This window comes from Ammospiza caudacuta, chromosome 5 (genome assembly GCF_027887145.1).
Source record: "Ammospiza caudacuta isolate bAmmCau1 chromosome 5, bAmmCau1.pri, whole genome shotgun sequence".
NCBI classification, from domain to species: domain Eukaryota; kingdom Metazoa; phylum Chordata; class Aves; order Passeriformes; family Passerellidae; genus Ammospiza; species Ammospiza caudacuta.
Genome location: NC_080597.1, coordinates 53,984,726 through 53,997,453, shown reverse-complemented (window position 1 = coordinate 53,997,453; position 12,728 = coordinate 53,984,726). Strand labels below are relative to the sequence as shown.

Genomic DNA, 12,728 nt, shown 5'->3' with positions numbered 1-12,728 from the left:
AAAGTCTGCCTCATTACTCGCAGCTGCTGCTCAGCGTTCCCACGCGAGTGTCCCCCCGCAGGCTCGGGCTCTGTGACACTGCGTGACACACACACAGGTGACCTCACAGCCTGCTGCAAGGTGAGGCGGCTGGAAGGAGCATGTCAATGGCACCAGCAATTAAAGAGGGGATGCCGTATCTTTTACCTTGAATCCACATATACAGATCAGCCACAGATCTAAAGACACAACTTCACACGCGGCTCTGCCGCGTCTCCCAGCACCCACAAAGCAGCGGAGCTGCGTGTGCGCCGTGTCACAACCCCACGCGCTACCAGCACCACTGTCACTGATTCCTTGTACCCGGAGCCGTGCACAGGCGCGGAGCGGCGCTGCCCTTCCCTCCCCGGGCACGGCTCTCTCCAGTCCCCGGGCCCGGCTCCGCCCGCGGCGCTGCCCTCAGGCCCGCGGGGCGGGGCGGGGGCGGAGCGCGGGAGAGCGCGGGAGAGCGGGCGCCTCGGCCACGTGCCCCGGCTGCGCTGAGGCGCGCGGGAAGGGCCGGCATGGCCGCCGTGATGTGCTCGGTCCGCGTCGTGGCGGGCGGCGACGAGGGCAGCGACAGCGATGACGGCGACTGGGACATTGGCGTCGTGCGGCAGGAGCCGCAGGTGGGGCTGAGCCTGGGGAGCCGTGCCCGGGCTGTCTTGGCGTGGGGGACGGCCTCGGCACTGAACCGTGAGGGGAGCGGGGCGCGATGGGTGCCCGGGGACGGTGCGGCTGGTGCTTCCTCTCAGGCTGTTTCCTGCCAGGGTACAGTGTACCCTCAATCCACTTAATGAAACGTGGACTGTAGGGGTTTATCTTATTACCAAAACCCTTAATGTTTATTTGAAAGCTCTTTCTAAGTAGCAGACCCTAGTCCTACTCATATTTCAGCATGAGAGTAAATTTGAACGTGGCCGAGGGCCTGTAAAGTTGTTTTATATCTTAAATATCTTGAGACTGTTTGTGGCTAACTTGAAGATTTCAGTAGTTTTATTGCATGTAGCAGGTGTGACGTACCCATCAGTGTGAGGTAGAGGACAGGAACCCTCATCATCTGTGAGGGTTTTAAGCATGGGTTTGTCTCATGACCAGAATTGAAAAATGGAAGTGTAACTGAATTCTTGAGGTCTTAGGCTAAAGGTTACAGCCACTGTTTAAGAGGCCTTGACCTTTAGATAGATGTTCCTATCCAGAGATGTGTGTTGTTTGAAAATTGTTGCCTGAGTAAAATAAAAAAAAGAGCTAAATTGTTCTGTTGACTGTTTCTCACCTATGATTCTCTAGACACTTTTGTTAGTTTTTACAAAAGTTATTGGGAATATGGGCTAGAATGTGCTGTGAAATTTGAATATTTTAAAGTTATAAATTGGGAGTTAAAAACTTATGACAAAAGACAATTTCATTTCATACCTACTTCTGTCTCTAAGGAAACTAGTGAATAATCAGTCCTCTGCTTACCAGTGTATATAAATATTTTGTACCATTTATATATTTCCAGCAGCAATCTTCAGCTGCATCTGCAGCTTTAATAGAGAACAAATCTATGATGCTTTTGAAAACAACTTAAATTAGGTAACTGTCTGATGCATAAACTGGTCTTTTGGGCAGTGCTTTTTTCAGCTTGAATGTTAATGATGCAGCACTACAAATGCCTCTGTCACCACAGAATTAGGATGACAGAGGAACTGTAGCCCTTCTCAGCAGTAGACTTGGCTGTTAGGCCAGCCAGTTAGTCACTGAGGTCCCCTGACTCAAACTCAAACTTTCATATCTGTTAGTTGTATTTTTTAATGTTGTACTGCACAATATGTGAAATGTACGAAAAAAAGGTATATAAATGCATTGCAATTTTTTTCTAGTGTCATAAGATGAAAAAGAATCTTAATAGAAATCAAATTATGGTAAGTAAAATTGAGAGGAGCATGATAGCAGGTCTGTTGAGAAAGAAGGTATTTCCATTTTCAGAGAATGGAACCTCTCAGCAAAATTGATTTTAAAACTTAGGCTTTATAGTAGACCCAGATCTATGGAGATGAAAAAACAAAAGTTACATGGTGCTTTTTCCCCTCTTCTTCTGTGCTATGTCCTGTCAGAGATTGTTAGTGCTTTTATACTAAAACCAAGCTGTATTGCTTTTGCCTTGAAAGAGTCTCCAGATTTTGACTTAATTTTTCTTTGTTTACCCAGCAGTTGGATGAAATGTTGCAGGCAGACAAGAATGAGGCGTTAAAGAAGGCTCTGTTTCGTGGTGATGCGTTGCTGATTGAAGAACTCTTAAACTCGGGTGAGGAAAAGTCACTTACAAAGTTGAATATTTTTTCTTGAACTCAGCAAAAAATTTCAATTCTCATTTAAAAAAAGACTTGATATCCTTTACTGGACAGATTCACATGTCCCTACATGCACTCAACACATTATTTTGAAAGATGAAATTACTTTTTCAGTGACTCAGATTCAGTATTCCAGCACATTCCTTCTAATTTATGTTTCTTTTGTCAATCAGGAGACCTGACAATTAAGAAAAATTAAGAAAACTATGTTTGAACTATGAAATAACATGTCTCTTTGTTTTCAGATGCATCTTTAACATGCAAATAGCAATTAGAAGCTCTGAATTAGAGGTGGTTTAAATTGAGGGAAAAATTCAGTGGGTGGTCATTGGTGTTGAAAGGTGTACAGCATGGGGTAAGAAGGGGAGGCTAAGCTTTTTTATTTTCATGTTTCCCCAGTTTGGAAATTCCTTTTCCTCTTTTTTTTTCTCTCCTTCAAAGCACTGGTAAGTGTCTGGTATGTGCCCTATGTATAACTGCTGTCCTGGCAACATCAGCTGAACAAAGATTTTGTGATTCTGAAAGGTCTAACAGGCTTTTTGTGGCATTTGTCACTAAAAAGTAGTCTGTTTTAACACTGGAAGCCTTTTTCCCTGTTCTGTTACTCAGCATTTGTCTTTAATGTGTTTGTTAATCAGTGTTAGGAAGATTGGATCACTTATTCAAGCATCCAGGGCAATCAGAAACTGCATAGCTGAGTTAACCTGCCTAGTGATAATTGTCAGGAAGTTCTGCTTCAGCAAGCAAGGAGAATATAGTAACCAGGAGTTTGTTCTCTGAGGAAAATTTGTCTTAGGGAAGAAAGTAGTTTCTTGGTTAGCAATGGTCTTTTCTGAGTTTTGAAACAATGACATTATTTGCTCTTTTAGAAGCCAACTGTTTCTCACCACAATGGGGGAATGGTTTTCTTTTTAAATTAAGCAAAACTACTGCATGGACTGAAACATAAGAAGTGCAGTCTAAGCATGAAATACATCTGTCTTGCTTTTAGAAAATATTTTCTTATTTATCAGTAGAATTCTAGTGCCTCAGATTGCTTATTTGTTTTGCTCCACCATCCATTTTAAATTGTTGTACTGCAGTCAAACAGCAGTAGTTCACTTTCTGTGCAGATGCCTGCTGCACAGTGGACAGTTCTGTGCTGTTGGAAGATGATAACAGGTTTCTGTAAGAGCACAGGTTCCGGCCTAGGATTCATGCAGTCCTGTCTCCTGAAACAAACAAGGCAGTATTATAAAAGAGTATGTAATTTCCTAAAAATGGGCCCAGCAGTACATTCTGACCCATCCAGTGCTGTTCTGCAAAGCAACACAGTGCCTATTGTGGAGGTCTTCCCGAGAAAGGTGACGTTGCCAGTCTGGGGATCTGTGCTCAGATTAAACCTTTGCCACCAGCAATACCTTTAGTGTAAAGAAGCTTGTAGGAGGCTCACTACCTGCAGTCAGCCAAACTCAAGGATTCTGTTGGAAGTGGATTTCCTAGCAAGAGTTGCAGCTATTCCTTCAGGTAGAGTGAGACTGTGTTGTTTTCTGGCTTGGTTAGATGTTGCCTTAGTATTTTTGATGCTGCAGCAGTTTTACAGAGCTTCTTTAGGGGATGCACAAGCACAGTGTTTTTCCTTAGCACTTCTGTTACATGGCTTTTAGGAAAAAGTTTCTGAAGTACATGTCGCAAAAGGTAATGCGAGCAAGTAGCACCTTCAAAGATGATTTGGACATTTTGGTTTGCTTCAGAAGTAAAATGCTTAACACCATGTGTTCCATTTCCTAAAATGGAATTAGAAGTTACAACTCATGACAATTTAGGCTGATTAAAGATACAACTACAGTCAAATCCTCTGTTTTCTTTCAGCAGTTTGTTCCACTTAAATCGTTGAATGAGTGCTGCAGCTCATCTGATATTTTGTGAGCCAGTTCAGGGAATTATAAGTAGTAGTAAACAACAGGAATGGGAGCGTGCCCAGTGTGTGAGAATAATTTTTCAGCTAGTTTAGGACTCTGAACCCTGAGTCAGGTGACCACCATAGCTGGCCCAGCAAAGGGAGACATCAGCAGCTCTAAGAGGACTCAGCTTTAAGGTCATGTGGGAGCAGACCTAAGTGCAGACAGTCTTAATACTTCTACTAGAGAAAAGTCTTAGAGAAGCATTTTAGAACTTCCCCTCAGGTCAATGATGTCTGAGTGTGAATGGATTCCAACGCTGAGACCTGTTCTTTAACTGAATGGAATTATTTAGCAGAACTATATCTTTCTCTTTAAAAACAGCCTTTCTACTATAGCTATTATTAGCCACAGTCAAGAAAGTATCTGAAAGGGTTATGGGAGAAACAGTAATAATCACAAAAAAAAAATTCTTACTTTGCTGTTCTTTTGCTTCACTATTATTCATATTCTTTACATGATTTCTGCTATAGAGTTTGTCTGTGGCCAGAATGTGTTTATCCTCCTTACTGCTTAATCAGGAAGATATTTATCTGTAACTCAAATTGTAAAGAAGAATGTTGCATCTAGTTTGTCTCCTAGCTGTAATTTGTGGGGCCATGTAACTGAAAAGCTCCTCTGCTCATACCTACAGAGGAGCACGGATAATGGCAGGTGGGGGAGTGTAAATAATGCCGTGTGTCTGTGCTGCCAGCACCTGGAGGGGGTGGGTGACACGCTGATACCGCTGCTGCTGTGTTTGTAAGAGTGCTCTGTTTGTCTGGGTTGATCACTGTGACCAGAGGAGTGTGTGTGCCCCTGCTGGGAGTGCACACTCAGCATTGATATGGGTTAGGTCTGCAGTTCTGGAGGGCAGCAGCCTCTCTTCTTCCTGGCTGTTGGATCTGGCCTGATTTTTCACAAAAAAGCTTTTTCTGGGCTTCACTGTTCTCTTGAGAAAATCTCAAGGATCATTTTAAATGCTGAACTAACACTGCTTACTTCAATAACAGCTCATGCAATGAGATTAATAGCCTATTTGAGTAGTCATCAAGGTGAGACATTTCTGGTTCAGTCAACAACTCCTATAACCATGCAGCCAAGGAGCCACATGACTGTTCCTGTTTCAGCTGTCCTTTCTTTGTCTTCCTCTGGAATTACAGCTTGTTTGCATTGGGATCATCAATACCACTGAGTGGTACTTCAAGACAGTCACTACCAAGATGGTAGGAGACTATGCAGGACAGACAACATACTGCCAAATAGATTGTTCTACTTCTAGAAGTTGGAAAAAGCACCAGCATCATAGCAGATACTGGCTGCTGTCTATGGATGAAAAGCGTTGAGGAAAATACCCTCTCAAGTGTTTTAATATGCCTATGTATAACTGCCAAGTCGGTAGTTAGTGTTGTTCTGATGTGTGTTAAAGTAAAAAGCTCTAGATGGGACTGCTTTTCTTCTCACAAGGAAAAGAGATCTAAAGACTGACAGGGTGACAGTTTTTGGGTATTTTTTTCTTACTAGTATTACTTCAGTAGGTTGTTGAATATCAGACTTGCTGAATTTTTAAAGTGACTTACAAGGAAGTACTGCTCTGACTGCTAAGGAACATTTGCTGGCTCCCCTTGTAGAACTTCTGTGGGCTTCAGTGAAAAGTTTTGTACAATGCACATAGGCCAGTGTGCTAGTATGCAGCTAGTATGTGTAGGCTGCTAAGGAGATTTGATTGTAAATTCTGTGACTTGCAGCTGTTACAGTGCTTCAACACATGGCTTTCATTGGATTGCTGCTTCTTTATTGATTCTGCAATTCCAGTGATCTTAAGAAATGAAAGAATCAATCCAAGAGGAGTGACCTGTTAGTCCCTCAGCTTTAATGACTTTATATTGCTACACTGAACACATCTTTGATATAGTAGCACGACAGGGAACGTACACATTTTACATGAAAAAGAATGCATGTAGCTTAACTGTCACAAATTTCTTAGGATAGTTTTGGGGGTTTTTTTGGGAGTGTTTTTTCCCAGAGATGTATTTTTGATTATCCATGGCCGCTGTAGGAGTAATATAGAACCAACTGATGGAAGCTTTTCTAAGGGAGGTAATATTTGTTGAAGGATTGAAAAATGCATGCAGGTATCTAATAGAAAGTTGTCAGATGAGTCTGTCAGTCTGGTGCTTGGTTCTCAGTGCATTTGGGCAGGCTGACAGGCATGCTTCTGGCCATTTTAGCCATTCTGGCTGATACAGAGAGTAACAAACAATTCTGGTGATTGTGTTTGAACCTTGCATAGTCTCCTATTTTCTCTTTTTATTGAGATAATATTTTATTCATACTGAACATAAATCTGCTAGCTAACTGTCTTTTAGGACAGAGAATAAAAGGAGTTGTGAAGCAGGAAAGCCTAGATATTGTGATCCTAATTCCCTGACAAGCAGTTTGCTTCCACAGCAGTCTTTCTGCCTTGGCAAGAGTCAGATTTTTTCATTTTGATTGAAGAAAGCTAGAGGTAGAGAAAACAGATTCTGTGTGTTTATATGAAATTACCTTTGTAGCTAAATGTTTGAGGTTTTTAGTGTAGTCTTTCTGTGGTACTTAACTCCTTGGATTGAGAACTAGGTAAATAAAGATGTATTATAAAAAAGAAAATGCCGTAAGAGATTTCTCTCCCTTGTACTAAATGCAAACGTGGTGTAACCTTTGTAATGATACATATTGAGAGTAAGTTTTATAAAAAGCATGCTTCTAGTGATGCAGTTTGATGATTGTAATTTCTTCAATTTTCACAGGTATCAGCATAGAAACGAGCTTTCAGTTTGGATGGACTCCCCTGATGTGTGCAGCCAGCGTGGCTAACTTTGCAGTAGTGCGTCTTCTTCTGGACAGAGGTGCTAATGCATGTTTTGAAATAGGTAAGATGGGAATGAAAAATACTGGCTGGTAATTCTCAGTACCAGACATTGTCCTTATCCTTATTCTCTTGTTTATATGTGTAGGGAAAAAAAATCTAAAGTTCACAGCAGAACTGAGACCCACTCGACCTTTCACAGTTTTGAAGGAAAAGCAGTCTTTTGAAGTTAAAATTGTGTTCTTGGAATTGATCTGGAATCACTTGCTGTGTTTTCTTGTTCTTTCTCTCTCAATTCCACTTTCTCCCACACCTCCCAAATCCCAAGTACTTTTTGAAAAAGTGTTTGGAAGTACCTGCTCAAAAATTGTAGTATAAAGTTGTACAAGTAAAACTTACTGTGTTTGATCCTATTATGAACTATGTATGTGCAGAAACCAGATAGCATCTCAAACAACATGAATAGCTTTCCAGTTCATGGGAAACTAATGTGGGCCTTTCTAAAACTAGAGTGAAATTTTTCTATTAAGAAAACTGTTCTTCATTGTGTTGCTAAATCACCTTTTTCTGCAAGAGTTCGGTGTAGCTTTTAAGTAATATCTGTTCCTCTGTCAATTTTATTGGCATATTAATAACTCCTTTTTGACTTAAATTGTGGTTATTTTCAGTCTCTTCCATTGCACTGGAATATTTATCCCACAGTACTGCCAAGTATGTAAGAGCAGTAATCATATTTTCCAGTAACTTGACAGTAGTCGCAGTAGTAGTAGAGTGAAATGCAGATGGTACAAATCTGGTTCTGAAAATTTTCTAAATTTTCTCTAACCTCTTAGCAGTTAATCAGAGTATGAGATTAGATTGCCTGCACCAAAAGCAAACATGCCTTCTTCTAATCACTGTCCTTGTAGCCATTTTCAGAATTTCTGTGTCTGCCTACAGGTCGTACCTGTTACTTTTTATGGCTATAGAAAGCTATAAATGGGGCAGAAACTGCTATGGGCAATAGTTCAGGCTGACCAGGTAACCAAATGCATGGCATTTTTTCATGTGTGTGATCAACTGTCTTTGCCCAAAGTGGCACCTCGCTAGGATCATATTTCTTGGTTTGTTTCCCTGTTAGACTGTGTAGGGAAACTCTAACTAGGGCATATGGGCAGCAAAGTACAGCCAGGAGCAATCTTGTCAGTCATTGATTTGGGTCAGGTCATGTATGTTCAGTAGAGCTGTGCTATCCTAAGGGGTACTGAATCTCACCAGCCCTCCTGCTATTTTTTACTTCAGCTGGCAATCATACAAGTGATCCTATAGCAATAACCCTTTAACACCTATAATCCTGATAAACAGCTATACTGTTAATCACCTTGAGTCACTCTTCAGTCAGTCTCTGTAGCTAGTTACTTAGTTTTACCCTTTTTGGTAGTCCACAAGAACTAATATATCATTCACTGTGTGGTGGGTTCAAAATCTTGCATCCTTGAGGAATAATTTCACCAGAATTACTGGAGTTTTCATCTAGTCCGAACATAAACCTGCAAATTTTTGCAGTCTTTAACAGTTATTCTCTGTAAAAGAGAAATCTAAGAATTCCAAGGTGTTTCTTCCCTTTCATCTCTTGCTCACATGTATGAGCTATAGGTAGGCTGACAGAAATTAATTTTCCACTTTATCACTGCCTGAGATAATGAATACAGATACAACTGCAGGTCCCTCCCAAATACCATTCTCAGACTAGCAGTGCTTTATTTAAAGTCCTGCCATCTTTCCATTCATGTTGTAGTTGATAATCAGGTTAAACATTTTGAGTAAAAATTTGTCAGCATATAAAGTAATTTCTACATGAGGCAATTGAAAATTAAAATATAGTATATTAAAAAAACAAGTTAATATAAATGTAGAACTAAGTTGTAGAAGTGGAGGACAAGAGGTGGTAAGAACACTGGGGGTAATGTACATAACAAACTTTTCATGTCTAAATATAATGAAATCTGACCTCATTGAAGAATGAAGATGTTAATTATAGACAGTCTTAAAATTTCTAGAAGAAAATTAAAAATATGTTGTAACACTTGATAGGATATGCAGCTAATATAGGTGCAGCTAATATACTTTTTTAATGGGTGAAGGCATGTTGGAACTTGTGAACAAGTTTGTGCAATAAACAAAATGGGCAGTTACTCAAATGGCAGTGTTCTAAGTGACACTGGGGCCAGCTAACACATAGCACCAGCTAAGGTGCTGCGTGTCCCAGATGGAAACCATGGTAATCATGGGAAAGGAGGTCTCCTGTGTTCTGTGGGCAAACTGCAGTTGTACAGTTTTGATTTGTGAGCCAAGGTGGCATGTGACACCCAGCTGATGTCAGAGCTGGACAAGTAAATGTGCTGCTATTCCTATGGACTGTGTAGACGCTCTTAAAATCCACATCTAAGCCAATACTTGTAATACTTTTCCTTCCACTACTGGACCATAGTAAGTTAATAAATTTAATTCTTCCTCCTTAAGACCTATCATGAAGCCCTTTTGCTTCAATGGCTTTTGTATGGGCCTCTGTTCTCCCCAAAATTGGCGTCACTGTGTGTTCATAATACATTTTGTGTACCTTTTTCTATCCATTGCAGGTGTTACTCTCATTTACTGGAGAGGAGGAACAGGGAGTAACTCTACTAGTGTGCAATGTATTTTGAGAAATAAGCATCTATAGTTGAGCTCTACCTGTAGCTTTGGGATACTTTCAAGCTATTTTAAACTTCAGTAGGAATAAATGCTTTACTATTGTTATTCACTGTCATGTTTCTGAGTATCTCCTCAGGTGCCTTTTTCTTACCTGATCATTCCAGTGATTTTTACAGACAGGAAAACAAGATTGTTAGCCTTTTCCAAGTACCATAGAGTATCAAAGTCTCAGTAGCAACTCTAGCAAATTTAAAGACTTTTAAAGGAGCTTCTGGATTAGCATGGTATTTATATTTACATATGTAATTCCCTAACTGCAAATTTCCAAACAGATAAATACACGGTGTTGATGGCAGCATGTACTGCACAAGCTTCAGAGGAGAACATCTTGAACACTGTGGAACTGCTTTTGTCAAGGAATGCTGACCCTAACCTCGCCTGCAGGTATTGAAAGCCCCACATCTGCGAATACAGTACAGAATTTATTATTATACAGACACATGTTTATAGACATAGCTCTTGGTGGTAGTTAAGATGAAGTGTACATACTTCTTGTAATTTCACTGCTGTTTGTATAAGAAAAGATTAGTACCCAGATATTTACACCTGTTAGTACAGTTGTTAATTTGAGTACATAAGACTCTGATCGGCTTTATAAAATTTTAAGTATATTCTTCAGCTGAACAAAATAAAAATTAATCTTAATTATTCACTTGACTAAAGTATAAGGGCAAGAAATATGTCCTCTGCCTTTCCTAAATCATATTGCTTCTTCTGCATAGGGATAGAAGTCAAATCAATTAATTCTTTAAGTTTATATCCTACTTTTGAACTTTTTTGTGGATATCTGGCTATATTCTTTTCACAGAGTGCTTCCCGTGGAAAAGAAAATTCCATAAATAAAATACATTTATTACACTGAAATCTGGAATGATTTTAATTAAAGAGGTTAAGCTCCTTTTAGAAACAAATAATAGTGTCCTTCTTCAATTACAACTTTCTGTCTCACCGGTTTGAAGCAATGCATTGTGAGATGTCTGTAGTTTTACAGCCTGATGAAAGATTTCATTTTACATCAAAAAGAAATAAATTCTGGACTGACCCCAGGATAAACTGTCTAACCTCTGCTAAAAAAATACTGCTTAGGTCAGTTAGTTTTCAACAGTGTGGTACATTTTTTTGTACCACACCTTTTTCATCACATTACCTGGGATATATAGACTGAGTAGCTCTCTAAAAAGAATAGAATTGAAGGCCTTTGGTTTTCCTTAGTAGAATTCAATTACTCAAGGCCCTGAACCTCACTATGAGCATGTACTGATAGACAAGGAGGAAACAGAGTTCTCCTGAAGTGAAACTGATGTCTGGTACCAAATTTAAATGCTATTCTTTTATTGTTACCAGAGAGACTAGAAATTCTTCATGAGAGAAGAGAAAGCTACATACTCTGAAATAATTACATGTTGTTGTTGTCAGATACCTGGGTGTTAGAATAAACATCCTGCTTTAAAAATAGGAGAAGTCTTTGCATTATTAACTTTGTCTTGGGTGTTGGAAATGGAAGCAAGAGTGCAGAGCTGCAGGTTTGCATTTGGACAGGCCTTTTACTAAACTTTGGGGGAAGAGAGTGTGAAAGCTGACACAAGAGGTAGCAATTCTAATTTTTAAATTTTATTTATAAACTTAGGGTATGTTTTGCATGGTTGATCTTTATATACAAATATTTATTTACTGTCTTTTTGTGTCCTTAGACCTTATGGCTAACATGACCTATTCATGCAGATATGGTTGTGGCTTTTTCAGTTTTGCAGTCGTATCTTTCTCAAATGAAAAGATAAATTAAGTGACAATCAGAAATGTCAAAAAATCAATATTTGTGCTAAATAAAAGCAGAGACTTGAAAAATCCAGACCTTGTAGTCTCAAACCTTTGAGCTGCCTTTATGCTTTTCCAGTATTTGACATATGTGTATGCCACTCCATCATTGGGTCTGCTCAGACAACAGCTGCTGTTTCCCATGGACTTCTTGCTCTGTGCTCAGAAATGAGAATAAAACACAATAAACTGCCTTGTGTGATGATAAGGGATCAAACAGCCCCTCTCTGTGGCACTGCAGTCCCATTCCACCATTTCATTAGGGCAAGCAGGATGTTCTGTGGGAGTGATCAAGAACTGTCAGTGAGTTGAGATTATTGTGAAGGTACTTGCTGTGTGATCTGCTTACAGCAGGGGTAGAGCTAATGTTCTATTAGTCTCATGGTTTTCTTAGCATGTAAGAACCACAATGATTCTAGGAAGCTTCTCTTTAGTCCACCAGCCACTGGAGTGTGTGTGAATGCAAAGCAGAATACTTAACCTTCATGTAAGCAGGGTTTCATGTTTATCCTTTCTCTTTTGCTCCATCAGGGCAACCAGAAGGCTCTTTTATTTAATGACATCTGGAGGTGATACATAGAAACTTGGAGGGAGTGGGTCTAATTTATGAAATGTGTGTGGAGTGGGGAAAGACTAGGGGGAAAGACACATGATTTTTAAAGTGCAAAGAAAGGAGGTGAGTTTAGAAATGGGTAGGTAGATGTTTTCTTTGCAAGGGAATATGGTTCTGAGCAGAAAGTATTCAGTAGTGTAACTTAGGATATTTTTGATAATTCAGAATTGGAAACTGAGTGCTGGTGGCTGTAAAACACTATTGTTGATGAGAATGTAGTGTATCAAAGCATAAGTGCTAGCTGAAGTGTTTTGAAAGTCAAACAAGTAGAGTAATGGCGAGGTGAGACATGAAGGCCTTGTAAGCCTGCTCTGAATAGCCATTGTAGGGTACTATGGCCTGAATGCTTCATTTAAGTGAGTGCTACCTTGAGAAATTTGTTTTGCTTATCTCATGTCATTCACCTTCCTCTTGCTCCAGAATGTAAATTATATACTTTATCCCTT

General features: G+C 39.9%; 1 protein-coding gene across 1 annotated transcript in view; it reads left to right on the top strand.

Annotated features, from left to right (window-relative positions):
- The first annotated feature begins 485 nt into the window (after nucleotides 1-485).
- Nucleotides 486-12,728, top strand: part of ASZ1 (ankyrin repeat, SAM and basic leucine zipper domain containing 1) — a 36,214-nt gene continuing 23,971 nt past the window's right edge. The window contains exons 1-4 of the mRNA XM_058805777.1: nucleotides 486-647; nucleotides 2,212-2,308; nucleotides 7,063-7,185; nucleotides 10,127-10,238. Coding sequence (XP_058661760.1) covers nucleotides 543-647; nucleotides 2,212-2,308; nucleotides 7,063-7,185; nucleotides 10,127-10,238 — 437 coding nt within the window. The 5' untranslated portion in view covers nucleotides 486-542. The remainder of the gene's footprint in view (nucleotides 648-2,211; nucleotides 2,309-7,062; nucleotides 7,186-10,126; nucleotides 10,239-12,728) is intronic.